Source organism: Tubulanus polymorphus, chromosome 1 (assembly GCF_964204645.1).
Source record: "Tubulanus polymorphus chromosome 1, tnTubPoly1.2, whole genome shotgun sequence".
NCBI classification, from domain to species: domain Eukaryota; kingdom Metazoa; phylum Nemertea; class Palaeonemertea; order Tubulaniformes; family Tubulanidae; genus Tubulanus; species Tubulanus polymorphus.
The window spans coordinates 30,412,336-30,432,611 of record NC_134025.1 but is presented as its reverse complement, the minus strand read 5'-3'; the positions used below and the strand labels follow the sequence as shown (position 1 = coordinate 30,432,611).

General features: G+C 38.2%; 2 protein-coding genes across 3 annotated transcripts; one reads left to right on the top strand and one right to left on the bottom strand.

Moving 5' to 3' along the window:
• Nucleotides 1–958: 958 nt before the first annotated feature.
• On the bottom strand, nt 959–13,067 carry LOC141905708 (ankyrin repeat and IBR domain-containing protein 1-like). 2 transcript variants are annotated; one of them, XM_074794689.1, is made up of 22 exons: nt 12,992–13,067; nt 12,257–12,554; nt 11,581–11,803; nt 11,450–11,506; nt 11,154–11,279; nt 11,011–11,076; nt 10,487–10,604; nt 10,203–10,405; nt 9,785–9,873; nt 9,561–9,705; nt 9,114–9,289; nt 8,943–9,031; nt 8,731–8,861; nt 8,300–8,521; nt 8,153–8,222; nt 7,810–7,952; nt 7,382–7,579; nt 7,252–7,299; nt 6,385–6,685; nt 5,758–5,878; nt 5,502–5,665; nt 959–5,276 (listed from the first exon to the last, which is right to left on the bottom strand). In XM_074794689.1, the coding sequence occupies exons 2-22, from the start codon at nt 12,442–12,444 to the stop codon at nt 4,033–4,035; spliced, it is 4,122 nt and encodes a 1,373-aa protein (XP_074650790.1). In that variant the 5' UTR covers nt 12,445–12,554; nt 12,992–13,067; the 3' UTR covers nt 959–4,032. The 2 variants fall into 2 exon arrangements, with proteins under 2 accessions (XP_074650790.1, XP_074650800.1); XM_074794699.1 differs by lacking the exon at nt 7,252–7,299.
• Nucleotides 13,068–13,328: 261 nt separating this feature from the next.
• LOC141910055 (acid phosphatase type 7-like) lies at nt 13,329–20,276 on the top strand. Its single transcript, XM_074800763.1, has 10 exons — nt 13,329–13,397; nt 14,170–14,352; nt 15,275–15,642; nt 16,006–16,080; nt 16,780–16,944; nt 17,045–17,120; nt 17,203–17,314; nt 17,663–17,878; nt 18,314–18,504; nt 18,738–20,276. The coding sequence occupies exons 2-10, from the start codon at nt 14,259–14,261 to the stop codon at nt 19,082–19,084; spliced, it is 1,644 nt and encodes a 547-aa protein (XP_074656864.1). The 5' UTR covers nt 13,329–13,397; nt 14,170–14,258; the 3' UTR covers nt 19,085–20,276.

The following is a 20,276-nucleotide window of genomic DNA, read 5'->3' as shown; positions in this document are numbered from 1 at the left end:
TGTGGCGCTTTGATGAAAATTTCCTTCAACTGATTTTTGAATAAAAAAAGGATTGTTCTTGTAGCAATATGCCTTGTATACATTTCTGGATTGCTAATTACATCTCCGAGTGCTCTCTACTACGTTTCAACTTTCCCTATCCTTCTGCTTCTATCATACTTTAGGCTGAATTTACAATCTTTATAAATAATGTGTTAAACACCGAGTTGTCTACCGTACAAATTGAGAATCCAGATATTTCAAACATTTGTTTTTATACTAGAGAACTAGCGCCGGTATTTGTGTGTTTGAAAGTTAGAATTCTTGTGGGTTTCGCAGAGTACAGGGTTATAAAACAATAGAGGTTGGAAACCAAAGGGTTAATATAACCATTTAGGACTGTTATATTGTGAAATAACCTGCCTGAACTTAGGGTAGTTTAAACTGGTATTTTCTCTTATCGTGTGATGCTGGCTTCGTCTTATTATATATAGTTTCAATGATAATAGAACTTTTCACATTAAACTCTGTAACTAAAAACAAAAAACATGAAACACTTTTCTGTATTTCATGTCCTTTCCAAGATATTTCTGTTAATTTTGTAAATAATCTATTAAAAGTTTTTACCTTGAGCATGTGTTGTGTTTCTCTTAAAGGCAAAACTGTGTAAAGGATAGTTTCGCCTTTTTTCTCACCACCATTATTTTGTTATAATGGGACCTATATACATCCATTGGCAATCCAAAAATTTCAAAATAAAGTTATTTATGTTATTAAATGAGGTGTTACTTGTTTTTATGATCCGTTTCATTATCATGGAAATTTGCGATCCTGATGCTGTAGAGAATGGACACTGTGTCCTAGTTTAGAATACAGGGGAATTACTGCAAGCGGTAACTGATCCACAGTACTGGTTCTCGAGACACTTTCATCGAAAAGAAAAACGAAAAAATGTTTTCAGAAATTTTTTGATGGCTTTTTATTCACATTATGACATCACATATGCACGAAATGATTCTCATTTAATACTACTACATAATTCTCATAATGGAAATATTTATCTATTCCAATTAAACCATAGTTCGATAAATTACATTTAAAAATAGATTCTCCAAAATGAATTTCATCCATTTATTTCGTAATAAATAATAATTTCATCCATAAATTAATTCTTTGTTTGATTTGGTGTCTATATACTATACGAGGGGGCACGTAATACTGACAAATACTATATTACCATAGTTACTGTAACTATAACAACATCATAATTCAACAATTCATAAAACATGTACGCATGTCTCTAATACACAGTAAACAGTAATGAAATATCTATTGTCACACAACAAGTATATTCAGTACATCAGCCATCTGTCTGTACCTGGTTTATCTATATTTTTTTTCTAGATCACAGAATTTACCGATTTTATTTTTCTTCGTGAATTCATTGTATATATAGTGAACCCAGTCCACAAATGACTGTCTCTCATTCAATCACCAGAGCACCCAGTTCCACAGTTTGAAAATTAACTTATTCTAACCCGCATTTGTTGACTTAAACCCAGAACCAAGGAACTGGGTTTAGAATCTTAAACTGTGACAGTGTCAAACTCAGTATTGCGTTACTTTTCTAATTTCAATTAATATTACAGGGTCCAATTACACAGTCATGACTTACTGTTCTGAAGTTGTTATGTTGGCTATAGAACCGACCAAGATGTTCTTAGGCTGGTTTTTAATCTAAGACCTGACTGCACTGGCCCCTGATGTAAATTTTTGCATTGTTCTCCAATCCAGCTGTATATGAGCAGAAAGTTAAGATATTTTACCAGATAAACCACCCAGTAGTAGCAAAGGTTTAACGTCTTGTTAACACATGCAGACAATACCGTTACATAGTACTAATACCTATATATATATATATATATTTATATATTAGTTATAGTGATAAAGTATTCAAATAACTGTGTGCAAATTTTACGACGACGAGCTATAGAAAAATACAAAACAATAGCAAGGCAAAACAGCAGCAGCAGCAGTTTCAAAAAACACCAAACAATTTATAATAGACAAAGTGATGCACGGCATTTTATAAGAATATAATCTCTTGATTCAGATCAGAAAAGAGCAGATTTCAAGTAGAGAAAAGGCTTTTATCGGATGTTTTTTAAGTATTGAGAAGTTAAGCATCATTTATTACAAATAGATAAATATATAGAGGAAATCTTTAAAATAGTGTTTTATTTATGAAGTGAAATTTCTTCTCGAGAACTGCACAGATTTATTCGTGCCGAATTTGCAGCGGTGAAATAAGATAATTTGAAGCAAAATGAAAGCGTGGTATGAAACGAATGTATAAACGGGCAGCGTGGATCATAGAATATAAATCAGTAGCCGGTTCCATAGTTTAAGTTGAAGTTTGACTCTAGAATATCTGAGAGTTGAAATTGAACTCAGAACTGTGGAACCGGGTTCCGAGCAATTTTAAAATGTATACAAAATATATGATACATGTATCAGATACCGTAATGCAGGATCCAGTCCCACATATTGAATCCCTACATTAAATATGACTCGTGTTCATTTTCAATGTTGAGTAAACTGTAGCCGCGAAACCATGAAACTGGATCTACCGCTAGATTTATTATCAACACACTGCAAAAGAAGGATTTTTGATTTTTCCAGATACACTAATGCATTCAATGATGGATGAAACCAGGGCCCAGTTTTATGAAAAAGTTTATCTAAAATCTTTGGATTAGCTGCTATTGGTTACTTCATGTTTTCAATGAGGCTTACTATTCAAACCTAATAGTTTTAAGGGTTTATAGCCTACATGACCAGTCCCATTCCATGACTCTCAAGGACCTTTTTGACCTTATTCCATGAGCCCATTCGATCTGTTTTAACTGTTAATAAATACTGTCTGTCAATCAAGTGTCAGGACATGTTCTCAACCCTGTTCTCCACTGACTGTCATTCTTACCAGACTAGTGTACTAGACCAGGGAGGTTCCGCCTCCCTGACTAGACCAAATAATACAATAGTCAGATCTGGTATAATGTAGGCCTATACAATAGATTTTATGTGATCAAAAGCTTCAAAATGTATTGTTGCAGTAAGGCAGACACCATTCAAGGACAATGGCCATAATTCAAGGATTTTAGAGGCCATTCTATGACTTTCAAGGCCTTGAATTGACCCATTTCATGACTTTCACAGAATCTATGAACCCTTCGAGCTTAAATTTTTTTTTATAGAACTGCACCCTGACAATGATTGATTAATTGATTGTACATGATCTAAATCAGTTGAATTAAATGATGGCACCTTCAAATTCAAATTATATACACATTCATAGCATAGGTTTACAATGTATAAATAGAAATGTATAACATTAGTTGAAGCCACAACAGATGATCAATACACCAGTACACCAACCACAAAATTGGGCCACAAAAAAATGTCCTGCCTTTTAATAAATCCTTTAGAAATCAAACAACAATTCCTCCGTACAATAATGGCAATATAATATCTAAGCTATTTCTTTTTTTAGTTCAAGAAGAACATTATAACTCTCGATTAATGCTATTTACAGTAAACATCGCCTGAACTCAGGGACATGGCCAACTAACTCAGGGACATGGCCAACTAGCAATCTTTACTCAGGGACATGGCCAACTACTTCCACAATAACAAAATACAGTCAAACTCAGTCTTAAGTCATCATAGTTCGGACAATCATTACGTCGATGACTTACCCTTAGTAAATGAGGACAAGTGGTGACTCTACGTTTGACTGTGGCAAGCGAGGAAGCACCAGGTGTCGCTAGCGTTTATGAGGACAAAAATGCCGGATTTCTTTTGACATTCAATTGAAATCAATTCATACTTTCTCAAATTTTACAAATAATGGATAAAAATTGCACTAGATTTAAGAACCCTAAAGATAAATCAGAGTTCCCCGAGAGACATGATTTGCCGAATATCGGAGGCTGCTGGTATGTCCGAGTTAAGGTGAGGTTAACCGTACTATTATTAATTGATATGTGAAGGTCACACGTAGACGGCGCTGGACGTCGTTTTATTTTCATCATCCTCCGACGAATCATCGCCGTTTTTTTTCTTGTCTCGTTTTGAATTTACGGGTCGTTCGTTCGAATCTGAAAAAACGTCGTCGTTTGTGTCTTCGTCTTCGCTCGGTATGATCAACTTCTTCAACATCGTTTCCAGGTTTGATTGACAGCTCGTTGTCGTTGTGGGAGGAGTTATATCGACGTCGATGCGCGGGATCCACACGTCGCTGCTGGTTTCCGTTCCAGTGTACGAGTAACACTTCTTCTCGCGAGGTCGTGAATGTTTACGCGTTGCCCCCGACGACGAATCGATCTGATCGGAATAGCGGACAGCGCGCGACGTTTTCTGTCGCGACGATCTCTTCTCATCGCTCGGACCCGACGAGTGACGACGCCGGATTTTAGCGCTCGAATCGCTCGACGACGTTTTATGACGACGGACAAATAGTTGATTCGACTGCGACTGTTCGGCGGCGCACGACGACGCTCGCGGCGACCTCTGACACGGCGATATCGGCGACCTCTGACCCGTCGAGGTCGTCGGTGATTTCTGATTCGGTCTCAGATGATACTCCGTTTCGATAACTAACCGATCTAATTTGGTCGCGTCGAATTTTATATCGGTCGTTGATTCTTTCGTAGTTTTACTATCCGCCGTTCGATGGTGGTGCTCTCCGCCTTTTTTCGTGAAAAGTTCTTTAAATTTTTTCGTTTTGAATTCCTCGGTTTTGTCGCGGTCGGATGACGCGATATTTGTAACAGCGAGGTCTTTAATCGGTCCGAACTGTGAACTACCGAGTCTCGACGGCGTGAACGTCGTCTCCAACAATCCCGGCGGAGGTTCGCATACCGACGGTCGATGAGACGGCGACGGATCGAAATTACAGACAGGTGCGCCCCCTACAGCTCCGAGTAGTTTATCTCCTCCGGTATCCGGACTACGTCTCTCGTAGTCCTCATCGTTCAAGTCTTCGACGCTTTTATTTGGCACTTTAGTAACGATCGTGGAGTAACACGACGAATAATAACAATCGGGAATATTACGAGACGGTTCCGATGTTTTACGCAGCTGCTGCTGCTGCTGCTGCTGCTGATCAGTGTTGCTGCTGCTGCCGCTGCTACCGTTACCAGATGATTGTAGTTCACTTTTCCCAGAACATCCTTCTTCTGTTGAGTCGTTTTGTAATGAAAGCTGAATAGCGAGTTTCAACTGTTTTTCTTCCTCTGAAAGAAACAAAATACGCATCAGCATTTAAATATAGGAGACACTATGATAAACAGGTCTCCAATGAGGAAGAAACTATGATGAAAATAAAGTATAGTAGAAAGAAATAAAAATATAGAAATGAATTAATTACATATATCAATTATTAATAAATCAATCAATAATAATTAATCAGCATCAACTCAAAGTGAAATCTACATCAGAGTCCCGGTACTCGTACTAACCTTGAGCACTAATTCTTGATAGTTCGATTGCTCTTTGTAGATCTAGATCAATCTCTTCTAAATGTAAACTGTTCTCTTCATTTTCAGCTGTTTCATCATCATCAATTGTTTCCTTATTCGCGCATTCTTCGTGAGATTCTTGAATATTGTTCGATGAGCAAGAACTAAAACATACAGAAATCTCCGAATAAATAAAACAGTTTTTAATAACTGTTTCTTGATGTTTGAAAGGATGTAAGAAGAATGATTGACATACGGTTTATTCGATGGTTGTCCGGTAACTCCTCCCATCTCTCGTAAATACTGTAGTCTAGACATCTCCAGAGCACGTAATAAATCCATCTGATAATCAGTGATCACTTCCCCGGAATCTGAATCTAAAACGATCTGATAATCAGTGATCACTTCCCCGGAATCTGAATCTAAAACGATCTGATAATCAGTGATCACTTCCCCGGAATCTGAATCTAAAACGATCTGATAATCAGTGATCACTTCACCGGAATCTGAATCTAAAACGATCTGATAATCAGTGATCACTTCACCGGAATCTGAATCTAAAACGATCTGATAATCAGTGATCACTTCCCCGGAATCTGAATCTAAAACGATCTGATAATCAGTGATCACTTCACCGGAATCTGAGTGATCACTTCACCGGAATCTTAATCTAAAACGACCTGATAATCAGTGATCACTTCCCCGGAATCTGAATCTAAAACGATCTGATAATCAGTGATTACTTCACCGAATTATAACTGTAGTTGCAGTTCCAAATGTATAGCTATAGATACCTTGCCATGCTCCTCTGATACCCCTCAACCTATGCTCCTCTGATACCCTCAACCTACACTACCTGATACCTCTAACCCTGAAAACTTACCATCGCTCTCATTTCTATTCTCTAGTTTATCTAATCTCATACAGCGTAGACTGCAGTGATTGTGAATGGTTCCTGTTCGTGGATTCACCGCTCGCGTTCGTTTACAATTATGACGACAACAAATTCCCGATTCTTTACACGTATTCTTCGGTGATGATTCCGCGTCCGATTCGTCGGTGTCGTCGTCGGGCCAGTCGAGCAACGCGGCTACGTTCGTGTGTCGACCCGCTTTATCTTTAACCCACGGATTATTAGGATCGATATCCGACATCGAAGCCATCAACGCTTTACGTAAATCATCCTGAAAATACAACACAAAACAACCATCTGATTTTCATCGTTTTTTTTCGAACACAATTTGAATTTGATGGAAAGGTGATAAAACAGTGAAAACCGCTTAATCCGGATCATTCAGGACCTGAGTCAGTTTATATGAGAAATCTGAATCAACCATACTGAACCCATTGCGAATGAACTAAAGGACTAAAAGTCACAGAGTTTAACTCTCACAATTGTGGGACCGGGTCCAGATGTATACCGTGAATAATATCTGGATAAGATCGAAATGCGGATTAAGCGGTTGGGATCTGATCGTATAGTCAAATCGCATTAAGTCATCATCGGATAAATCATCACAATATTCTGAAGTTGTCTCTACTTTTGAGTCCAAATTTCTTATTTCCGATTGAATTTACAGTAAATATCGGACAAACTGGCAAAAATTTGTATAGAATCAGAAAAATAAGACATGAAATCATGAATTGGATGCCAACGATGACGACTTCTACACGAGATTAACTGTACGACTAGAACTATCACTTCAGCAGGAATATTCTCCTCAATTCTCGACGGTCCAGATTTTATTACCTGATGTAAAAGGGATGGATCAAGATTTAAACTGCGCAGAATATCCTCCTGAATAAACAACATTACAATGAAAAAAACCCGCAGACACCGGAGTGAGGAGACAGTATGTGACGCGTAATTATCTACTTACGTCTAAAGTTTTACGCCGCTTTTTACGAAAGTTCGGCGACGAATCGGGAGGAATCAATCCTTTATTGATCGCCGTGACGAATTCGTGGCGTTTACGTTGTACGAGATGCGATTGTTGAATGATACGACCGCGAGGTGTTCGTAGATATGGACGGGCGACCATCTGCGAGAGGTTCTCTAGACATTCTTCGAGTTCCGTCTGAAAATAGTAAACATCATCATCATCATCATCATCTCTTTAAAATACATTCGAACATTTCTCAAATTTTGAAAAAGATTCATGAAAATACGGTAGATTCCTTCTCGGTACTAGTCAACTGGATGTATCTCATTCAAACTTATTTGGATAAACCTTCTATTCTCCCGATTCTTAACTCGGTGAGTTACACACATCAGACGCTACTGATTTAGGAAGGGAGCGGTAATTACCTGCATGAATTCAAATATAGTTCGTTTATAACCGGAATCATCCAGATAATAACCGTAAACGTAGCTACATTTCAGAACACGTCGTCCTCGTAAGAGTTGATGAACTGCATCTTCTACAAACTTAGTTTCATCATTCGCTGTTTCTGAGTATTCAAAAATCAATTTACATATATCAGCTAGATTTAACAGGGTTTTTATGGATCAGGGAATGGGGGCTGTTTCTTTTCAAGAGGTTCATTGTGCCAGTCATAACCAGCAAAAACAACACGATATCAAAAATTCAAATTCCCTGATTTTATAAGAAAAGAGACAGAATTCCCTGATTTTGTGAATGTCTCTTTACCTTGATCTGTTACAGCTCGGGCTAAAATCATCATTTTCTCCTTCGCTGTACTCAACAGTGGTTCCTCTAACTATAAAACCAAAACATTAATAATTACATGTACGACTGAATGTATGGATAAATCTCATCTATTCATTCAAGCTTTACCTTAAAACTGTGTTCATGATTTTTAAACCGTGTATAATAATGCATGAAGCGATTGAGTTCTTGCATTTTTTTGTTGCGTTCTTCGGCTTCAGCTTTCAAACCGTCGGTGGATTCTTCCACTTTCTTCACGACCTCGTAACGATTACAGCGGAAATATCCACCCGTCGCGGAACTGTGCTTCTTCCACGCCTCCAAACAAACCCAACAGAAATCATGTTTACACTGTGAGAAAATAGAAATGAAAGAAATAACTACCACGGAGCTGATCGCTTCGAATAAACACGTGCTGAAAGTGTCAAAATGTGATGACGGCAAATTGTTATACATGTACTGACGAAATATGAGGAAAGTGCATTCTACTGTAATAACAGTTTTAGGAATTCATTTTGAAATGAAAGAATGATGAAAGAAATGAAGTAAGGACAACAAACCTTTGAGCATTTCATATGATTACATCCCTCATTCTTCTGTATCGGTGATTTACAGTTAGGACAACCCTTCGAGTTAGTGACGAGCCACAGGAAATTAGCAGCCAGTTCTGTTTCTACTTCAGTATTATTTACTGTAATAAACAAGGATCATCGTCTTTTTACAAATAGCATCAAAATAAATCATGTTTAAACATAAAAGATGAATCTCTTACGTTCTTCAGGTTTTATTTCTGCTGCTTTTTCAAACCAAAGTTTCCAGTTTTCGCAACTCGCAGGTTCGTGAGCTTCACCTAAACATTCCCTATTAAATATAAACATACACCTATCATTGATCAGCTCTATCGTATCGTGGTCCGAAATATGAGCGTTTTATTTCCACTCACCAACAGAAATAATGACCGTTTCCACAATCTACAGCGTGAGACGTATCGTGTAGATTGATCCGCTGTCGAGCTGTAGCTACAGTAGGAGATACAACTTCTGATTCGGGTAAACGCACCGCTCGTCCGCAACCAGGATACGGACACCATTTTATATTTGGATTACTTTCAACAAATGCCTGAAATCATCGGTTTATATGAATACAGATGTACAAAAATTGAATTCAAACCAAGAAGCTACAGGTGACAGAATTTGGACCTTTTGACAAAAAGGCCACAAGACACCCATCCTTGTTGCTGATAAATCATATTTTACTATGATCATGGGACCTAGAGGGATATCACACATGTAACATCAAGACAATTGATTAAAGCATCTTCAAAATTACCCTTGAAAACTTAAAATATGCAAAGCGTCAACGCGTTCAAATTCAGCTGAGAATGACAAACCTTAATATCAAATTGTAGATATCTACGAGCCATATCTCTAGATACTAAATTCTCAATGATTTCTACCGGTACTAGTTTACTGCACTGATAAGCCGGGCACGTTATATTGTGAGCTTCACCTTCTTGAATCTTTACGTGTAAATACCTAAAAATATTACGCAACATTCAATCAATCAATACAGAAATCAATTGATATTGATTTTCAGTTATTGTTTGGTTCTAACCGTTGCCAACAATCTCTACAGAATTGATGGTCGCAAGTCATCGGTACTTCATCTTCATTACCGGGAATTAAACACGCGCAAATATCGCACTGTAAATACACAAACATTCCATTCATTATCAATCAGATGATTCTGTGAAGTTCAATGATTAACAGTGTAGTTATGCTGTACTATATAATCATCAGTTTGACAACTGCAGATTTTGAATACAAATGATTAATTCTACTTATATCAACTACAGTAAATTTACATTCAATGACTCAGAAAAGAACTGTGATTAGCAATCCAACTAATTTCTGTAATAACAGTGACTTGTAAGCCAACCTTCGGATAATCGACCATATCATATTAATATTGCACATTTCACTATAATAAGTAAAACAAAAATAACATTTAATCAATGGTTCATTGTACTTACTATAACATCAATTTGAGTTTGCCATCGGGATGATGAATTCTCGAGTCGAGATGCTGCTGCTGATGTTGTAGCCGTTCTTATTGTATGACTATCAGTAGGTTTCAGTTCCTGATGAACACTTGCAGGAGGTGTCACTCCACATTTATTACAACATTCTATCGGATCTTCCATCCACGCTTCCAGTAACATTTCACGAGACCATTCTAATAAATATATAAAAGACGTAAACATGGAATCATCCGCGGTATTAAATATTCTCAATATAACGCCACGCTCACACGTACCATGGTTTCTCAGTAAAGCCTCCGCTGTGAATAAAGGAACTCGTAACATATCGGACGTTTCGACTAGTAACTGATCTTTAGATTCCTGTAGATCTTGAGCTCTTAATCCGCTGTAAGCCTGTGAGAAATGATTCCATAGATATATCACAGTCATTGGTTAAGTTTGACTCTGAATCCAATATCTTTAATCACTTGAGTCAAATAGGCAAAAGAGAGGCGCAGTGGCCAAGTGGTTTAAGCCACCGGTCACTGGTCTTGTCAATCCAGGGTTTATGGGTTCAAACCCTGGTGGCGACAGTTTCTTGGTCGAGGGTTCTTCTCTGGTCTCTCCCCTTTTGGGAAAAAGAAACATCGTACCCGCTTATAATGCCCTACGAGGCGCTTAGCGGGTTGAGGGTGTTTAAAAAATAAAACTTGAGTCAAATTTCATCTTAATTTCAATCTTATTTGATTTCATTTCATCCCCTACACTATTTATATGTGGTTTAATAGATTTAATCAGCGTTCAGTTTAGTGTCAGTTACCTCTGAATCTTGAATTGCCTGCATAACAGTTTGTAAATCCTCTTCTGTTTCTGTGTTTCCTTCGTTCTTCAAATAAAAGACAATTCGTAAAACATCATAAAAACTTGGTTCATCGCTAAATTTCATTACAAAGTAAAACTTACCGAGAAAACCATCTTAGACTCGAGATAAACAGCGATCGCGTTATGTGAGCATTTTTCAGCGCAATCACACGGAGTTTGTCTTTGAGCATTTTCCATAAATAATGGACAACTGTGGGCGACTAAAAGCTGTAAATTTATCAAAACATCATAAATAAAAGGTATCAGTGAATGATTCAGTTAAATATTGAGCTGAATCAGCAGCAGCAGCAGCAGCAGCAGCAGCAGCAGCAGCAGCAGCAGCAGCAGCAGCAGCAGCAGCAGCAGCAGCAGCAGCAGCAGCAGCAGCTACCACGTACCTCGACGCATCGTCTCAAACCAGATGCAGCTGCGTAATGTAGAGCTGTGTTCAATTTCTGAAAAACAATAACAAATTCATCATAATTTTATCAATACAAAATGAATTCCCCGTTTAATGAATGGTTCATACCTCGTCTTGAGCCGCGATATCAACTTTCTCTAATTCTCCATCTTTAAGCACGGCTCCTCTCCACTGTAGGATCAACGTTAAACATTCTAATCTTCTCTGTAGAATAGTGAATGAAAGCGCTGTGTACGGACGGTGATTAGACACCATACAAACGCAATGTAACGCCGATTCATTACGCGCGTTCTTCTTATTCGGATTTCCACCCAATTCATACAGAAATATCCTGAAAAATATAGACAAACACTCAAGTTTCGATTGGACGCGAAAAAATCTAACTTCCTTGGGATAAATCCTTTATTTTGCCTCCACATGAAACTCTCAGATAAATTTAGTTCAATTAGAAAATGCAGTTCAATTATCCATCAACAAACAGCAGGACGCTAAGAATGCTTCTAGTTCTAGTTCTAGTTCTACCTATTACTGGCCAACTTCAACATGCTGAAGATTTTTGCCAGGTACGGACTTTTGTTGTTAAATCAGTGAGTCGACAAGCACTGATATATGTCCTGCCTGAATAGCATGGTTTCAATAGGATTCGAACCCTCAACCTGTCAGTTGTGAGTCAAACACCTTATCCACCACGCCACAGGACAGGAACCAATGCTCGACCCTAGACAGAAATACAATCCAAGTATCTAGTATTTCGATCTATGTTTAATGACGCAGTAACTGTTACCTTAACAATGATTTCATGGCATGTTTAGCGGCATAATGAAGAGCTGTTTCATGACTGTGCGATTCACCGTACGAAAGATTAGGATCGAGTCCTTTTCTTAGATCGGAGTTGTTACTGTAGAGTTGTAGGGCCGCGTATTCATCACCGTTCTGTAGATGTTTACGGAATTTCGATGAAGAACTGCCCATATTGTTGTTGCTGTTGTTGTTCACCAATCAAGGGTCACTCTTCATTTCATCTATTGAAGTATCGCATTCTGTCTGTGTGACAGGTCACGACGTTACCATATAAGGCCTGCCTAAAAGAAAATCTTCAAATTGATTCCGGTCTGGCACGAACCGACTAACTCTACTACTCAGCATTCGAGCATCTATTGGATCATTTAGTCTAAATGTTGAAGTATCGCATCATTGACTGAACAGGTTCCATCTGATCTACCCATTCCAATCTGTCCCCAAGTCCCAACACAAAATCAGGTAAATCCAGTAAGTATCTATCAGATCAATTTATTAGGCCTATCGTCTAAAACTGATATTTCGTAATCAAAGAAAGAATCACAAGACCCTCCACAAAAATAGACACCTTGCCTGTGTCTGTGTGCGTGTGGTGGTAATCAGGTAAAGAAAGCCTTCCATTAAAACAGTAGTTTCTGTAATCTATTGAACTCAACTGGTTTTTGGAATAACTTCCCTCAATGTTTCGACCAAGTACAAAATATACATGGATGTGTAATACCTGTATAGGCCTACATGGATCTTTTATCTGTCATTTTCTAGGATAAAGAAAGATTTTTTCGCTAGTCTGGTATTATTGAGTACCCGCATACAGCGCGCGTCGGATCATGAATCACTTCTTCTGACACGTAAAGTGGAAATCTTCTGTAGCCTAATCAATCATTAGAAATACCGACGAATATTCGATATAACTTTATATGCAGTTTTTATTCAGCATTCACGATTAAGGTATTTTCTTTTCATAAATTGATTATATTCAATCGTCGTTTCTTGAATGAGTCAGCATTATGTGTTTAACGCGGCGTGTAGCTCTTCGCGCAATATCCTCACTTTCTGTTTTAGTTTTTGACAGTTCACTTCGGTTGTTGGAGTATTTTTTTCTGACTTAAAAGTGGTTTCTTTTGCGGGTACGTATTTGAATTAATCAACTGTGTGTCTGGGCGGTTTAGTAGAGAGTACTCTCTGTGTTGTGGGATGCTGGACTGGACAGTTTTGCGAGTCTGCTACTTTTCTTGGGGTCGGTTGCGATTCGTGCCGTGGAAAAGAAGGTCAATCAATCATTATCTAAAAATAGAATTTTTTGGGACAGTTCATCTATTTACTTTTGACTTTAAAAAGTTGTTTGATTAGCAAATCAAATCAAAATTAACTTCAACGACTTATAAATTTCAAATTAGGCTTTACACCCCTCTACCTGGACTCCTCGGGCTCGGGCCTGGCGTCAGATGATCTGCATAGGCTATGGTGGTTTGTGAAAATATCCAATCATGATAGAGCCTGCATGACAGGTTACTGACTATGGTCACAATTGCGTTTACTGGGCTTCTGTCCTGTCTGACGCCTCAATTAAGATAGGCTAAAGGCCTACTTAGTTACCTTATCTTTGAGATGTTATTTCCACTAATATATGGGCTTATATTGCTGTGGTTTGTGAAAATATCTGAAAATAACTGATAACTCTTGATGATATTAAATGAGGATTAGTGTGGATTAGTGTGGATAGATGGCGTATGAGTAGTATGGTATTTTAGAGCTTTTTATAAAACACATGTTACACAAACGCGACAAAATGATGACAACCTGTTACAGTAAATAAACTCTATTCACTACCTTCCTGTTGCGTGCTGTGCTCTACAATAGACTAGGCCTCGATTATAATCAATGCATTATTTCGTTTAGGACTGAAATTCATGTGACTGAAAACACTACGGATTATTATTAAACCTCTGTTCGGTTGATGAAGTCTCAAGACTCGGATTTTAACTAAAATGGAAATGTTGAAAGCAGTTTTTGTTGTTTGTTGCTTCGTCGCGTTGAACTTCTGGATTTTAACAGATGCAGCTGCGAAGAATAATATCACAGGTAACGGTAACAGATGCAACAATCATTCGTTCAGGTGCACTTCTATATACAGTAGAACCTTGTGACAACAAACTTTGGGCAACTTGAAAATCTGTTCATTATAACTGATCAGTGGAACCTTGAACTTCAGGGAGAACATTGTTTGTATAGTTCTATAGTAGAACCTTGTTATAACGAACTTCAATGCACCAGGAAATCTGTTTGCTGTGGCCTAACCGATAGTTTTATATACAATGAAAAACCCAAAGATTTAAAACATCAAAAAAATTATTAAATATTCAGAATTTTTGGGTTTCAACTAAAAACAAGGATTACAACTATGTACCAGTGTGAATTGAAAAATTAGTTATTGAGGCTCAATGGGTTAAATATTTTAAAGGGTAATTATTTTCTGAATTATCAAAATTAAATCTATGATCATTATCATTCTGAAATGAAAATACCTAAACATGATTTATTTGTTTTCAATGTGAGTGTTTATTTGCGACACGTCGTGGATTTCTACCTCTTCACGAGGTGTTCCGCTGTATACTTCATTTCGACTGCGTATAAAATCATTTATACCAAAAAAATGGGAACAAACGTTATTTTCATTGTGAAACTGATAGCATTGATCAGACTTTCTACGCATGAATATAGCTGGCTGTATGTACTAACAGTTGCCACCAGCTGCTGTATATACGGTATAACTGAGCGCTATGAAGAGCCATTTCTACTAGACAGACATATTAAAACCAATATTGAAATATACCGTGTCAAGTACTTCGTATTTCAGTCTAGTAAAATATGAATAGAAAATATAGATATGCGACAGTAAATAATGGAAGTTTGTTTCGCATGAATTTCTAATTAGATTCTCGATATTTGTCTGAATTAATTAGTTTTTTTTTTAATTAATGACTCATTTTCGTAAACATTTCAGATGCAAAAAATAAACCGTCCGGGAATCAAACTCAAACATCTGGCAACCAGTCCAAAACTTCGCAACAATCATCGGGTAACCAGTCTAAGACAACGCAGTCACCGGCGAACAAGCCGCAACCAGGTGTACCGATACCATCGGTAAACCCGGCGCCGCAACCTGTTGAATCGGCGAGAGAGGGCGTCCACTTATCGTTGGGTCCCGATCCGTTCCTCGATCGAGTAATAATGTGGACTTACGATAAAAAACAAGATACAATCACGATAAAATCTGCGAATCCAAATGAGTTCACGCGTACTGATACAGTTGACGGTCAACTAATGAATAATACATACGCCAAACACTGGATTATGAGATATGAAATTCAGGTATAACATTCATTCATTCATCGATTCATCACCGGACCGGGTTCAGAGCTGTTTTACCAATCATCCCTGATTCTCAGTTCCTGAAAATGATTTGTCATCCCTGATTCTCAGTTCCTGAAAATGATCTGTTATCCCTGATTCTCAGTTCCTGAAATTATTGTTTCCCTTAAACTTTTGTTTTGCGTCCGAATTTTAAGTGAGTTTGACTGTAGTTGATAGAATCTCATGGATCCATTTGCACAGTTCTGAGTTAAACATTTGACGTTTGTTGAGCTAACTCATTGAAAATGAATTAGTTTTATAAATTGAAATCACAATTGTGGAAGGATCGTGATTGAATGAATTCTACATATTGTTCTATAGTCGTTGAAGGAAGATCAGAAATATACGTACGAAATCGGTGGCAAGCAATTTTCATTTCACACATGGGATCATCATGTAAGTAGCATTCATGTCAAAAACCAGGGGCTGGGACATCCTCCCCCGGCAGGGATTCGAACCTGATGGCATCGAGATTGCCACGGCACGAAACCCTGCCATAATCGACCGTGTGCGCAGATACATGTGCAGTTCAGATGATGTGATTTTTAGCCAATCAGAAATCCCGTCGTATTTTAGCCCGGGTTTTCCCATTTATAGTTCTTCCTTGAAACGATTATACAACGAGCAATCTGATTGGTGCCGCCAGTTTTCGTTCGGAAAGCTGCGCATGTACCTGCGCACCCGGTCTACTGATGCAGGGGTTTGTGCCGTGGCTGAGTGTAGCGATGTCATCAGGTTCGAGTCCCTGCAGAGGGAGGATGGGGCTGGGATGGGTTTTAAAAGTATGTTAACTATCCACTGTTTAGTTTTGAGCACAACTGCAGCGGATGACCCCAGTTGCACTGTCGTGACTTTCGTCCGAAAGTGATCTTAAAAATCTTTCGACTAGTCTTTAAGTTGCTAGATTGGCTATGAAATTAAGAGATGGTTCCAGGGCACAGTCTAAACTCATGAAGTGGTCTTAGATCTCAAGACTGGTCTTAAGTTGTATGATTGAATATAGACTTAAGATAGTTTAGACTAGTCTTTAAACTGCTCACTGTATTTAATATTGTTTGGGATGATTGAGGTTTAGTTAATAATCTATTTCTATAGAATTCAATTTGGCCCGAAGAATTTCTGTTGTACGGAGGACATATCAATAAAACATCAATCGACGCGATTCAAATAGATTGGAATCACGAACATCGGTTAAAACATGAAACGGAGTTGAATAGATATTACGGGATGTTGAATTTAGGTGATTGGTCGTGTAGTTTGGTAAGTTCGATTTTGAATAGTGAACTAAAACCCTTATAAAAAACAGCTGGATATCTGCTGGCATGAGCTCCTCATTCTGCCGATTATTTTTCTGTTACAGAATCCCAAAGACTACCTGAACTATCTTCAAGATTTTGCATCGCAGATTCCATTTTTGACATGTCCCGGAGAAAAAGGTACGATATTTATTTTTTAAGCGAAAGGCCTTTAAATCGATCTCTAAGCTTCTCTTTGTGTCACTATCTAGTTCTATTTTAGATATGCGGAATAAATTCAATCATTATAAACAGATATTTTCGCAGCACGGCGTTCCATACGGATCGGATCAATACTGGTACAGTTTCGATACAGATTACGCTCATTTCATCAGGTATGTGGTGGTGATCCAGACTTCAATTCAACCCTGTGGCCTCACAGCACAAACCCCTCTCCCGATAGACCAATCTCCAATCTGATGACATCGTGGAGTAAATAGATGTCTGTTTGTATTTTGAATTGAAGAAATCGCCCAGAAATTTCCCCAAAATCAACTGCTCCTCGATAACCGATATGTTCCCGGTATGTTCTAGCTACTAAAGGCATCGCATAGTGACCTCGTTGCAGCCTCGACCCCATCCTAGCTGGAGGGGATTCAAACCTGATAGCATCACGACGATGTTACGGAATAAATGTTGGATCTCTAATATTTTAATGATTGAAATTTTGAATTTTGTTTCAGTTTAACGACTGAAATGTACTTCATGGACGGTAAAGATATGATTTTAGCGGAACAACTTGCGAAATCACAGTACGATTGGTTGGAAAAAGATTTAAAGAAAGTGAATAAAGCGTACGAATATGACGGACAACGACCGTGGGTTATTGTATTCAGTCATCGACCTATATATTGTTCGGGAGATCGAACCTGTATCAAAGAATCAGAAACGTTGCACATGTATGTCAGTCACAGTGTATTATCACAATAACAATTGAATTTTGATAGAGTTCTTACAGATCAGGGACTTATCGGGTTATTTTTACCCTGCAGGGAAATCAGGGAATCCTTGCTGTTTTCTTGAAAAGTTAGGAAACTTGAAGTTTAGGTGTCGATTGGCACAAGGAATCTCTCGATAAGGAAAAGCCCCAACTAAGGATATCTTAAGATACAATCTAATCGTGGAGTTATTGGCAAAGTTTCAGGGAAAATTAGAGAATTTTGGATTCTCTGATCTGTAAAAACTCTAGGTCTGGTTCGTAAACTCATTCAAATTTCAATTAAGTTGATTTAAAGTTAATATTGGTCTGTAAAACTGGCCCCTGGAAGAAATCAAATCTATTTATTTGTGAAATTGTATGTTCATTAATGAAGTTTTTCTCATCCTCTTTGTAGTATAACTGATCTGTTCCATGAATACAGCGTTGATTTAGTGATCACCGCTCAAGATAATTTCTACGAACGAACGTTCCCCGTTTCCAACAAAAAGAAAATCGGTGACCATTATAAGAATCCTAAAGCTACGGTCTACGTGACGACATCGGCATTCAGCTGTAATAAACCTGATAGCAAAACGGTTAGAGCTGGTGAGTATTGAAATAGTAGATTCGTGGATTATAGATAATTCACAAATAACAGTATACCGCGCTGCGCTAGCGCTAAAGCGGTTATTCACTCAGAGGTGGAATTTTAAAAAGAATTCAGCATTTTGGATATTAATTAGTCAGCAAAGGGTTAATTAATCAAAGTTTTTCACGCCTTGTTGAATAAATGATTCCGAATGTAAAAATAATGAGTATCAATGAATATAATTTTTCAGCGGTAGTTAAACCGGAGTGGTCGGATGTTGTGAAGCGGATCTCAGAGATTACGTACGGTAGACTGATGATTCACAATAAAACTCATCTATTCTTCGAGGAACGAATTGCCAAAAATCACACGACCGTCGATAAATTCTGGATGCAGCAACATCATCGCAATCCGTTTCCCCCGACGCCGAAAATCAACTCGTGGATCGTGGTTTTAATCGTCGGTATTTTAATAACGGTCGTTTCCGTGGTAGTTTTATTCATGAAACGTAAAGCGATCGCTGAATATATCACGATGAGAAAAACGCGTAAATCTCAAACGTACGTGAATCTTCCCGAGGGTTCATTCGATTTATGATTCATACGTCTGTCTCAAGTCATATACGTGCTGTTATCGGTGCAGTCAAACTCGCTTTAGTCGTTACAATAAGGCAGGTGTAGGTCGACCGGTGACGCAGATAGGTGCTTAGTTTAACGGCGAGGTGAGCAACTATTCTCTACCAGATGTTTGTCGCGACATTCGTGTCGCAGAAAATAGACACGATTGTCACTGGCTGTCGCGGAGAATCTGGAGTCCGACCTATCTTGAGCTATATATCATCTTGAGCCCCCAGGGGCCGGTTCCATAGACACGGCTAAGACTTAAGGCCAATCTAACAACTTAAGACCAGTCTTAAGATTTAAGACCACTTTTGGACTCAAGTCGTGACTATGAAACTGTCCCCTGTTGATATTTCTAAATCAATTTTCTAAGCGTAAGTCATCACTTTTATAAGCCATCAACACAATAATGATCATCACAACTTTGGCGACTTGAGTGAGTTTTACTGTATAAGGTTTATATGTGATAATAATTACGCAATGCATTCCAGTTCATAATCAATAATCTATTGGTTTGGAATAAAATGCTACAATTAAACCTACAATAATAACATGTCTGATTTACCCAACGGTCCAGTTTTGTCAAAGAGCTGAGACTTTTAGCAGTAAATTTTGAGTTTATCTTTTTTCGGGAAAAGGGAGGGGCCCAGATTTTACACAGTTGTATTTACTGTTATAGAGGTAAACTAAATACATTAGACTCCTCGGATATCACAAGTCCGATGAATATTATCTGGTGCAAGTGAATTCCGAGGCTCTGGGGTTTGTTATTGATGTAAAGAGCTCCACTGGATTTGTTTATGGCGCTCCTCTTGGCTGTTTAAGCGGAGCTCTGTGGGGTTGGTTATGGGGAGCTCCTCTGGGTTGTTTGAGGGGGTTCCCCTTGGTTTGTTCAGGGGAGCTCCTCAGGGGTTGGTTATGGGGAGCTCTCCTCAGGGGTTGCTTACGGGGAGCTCCCCTCAGGGTTTGCTTATAGGTTTAAACCTCTGTATAAAGTGCTAAGTGATGAATAGATATTTTCTATACAATATTATGATGACTGGTGTTTGGAATGTTTGATGTATTTTAACAGTTTTATATGTGTTTCCGTCCAGGTATATTTGGTTTGTAAGCTACTATGTACTGCAAGCAGATCGCGCCGGACATTTTAACCAGATTATATAAGAATT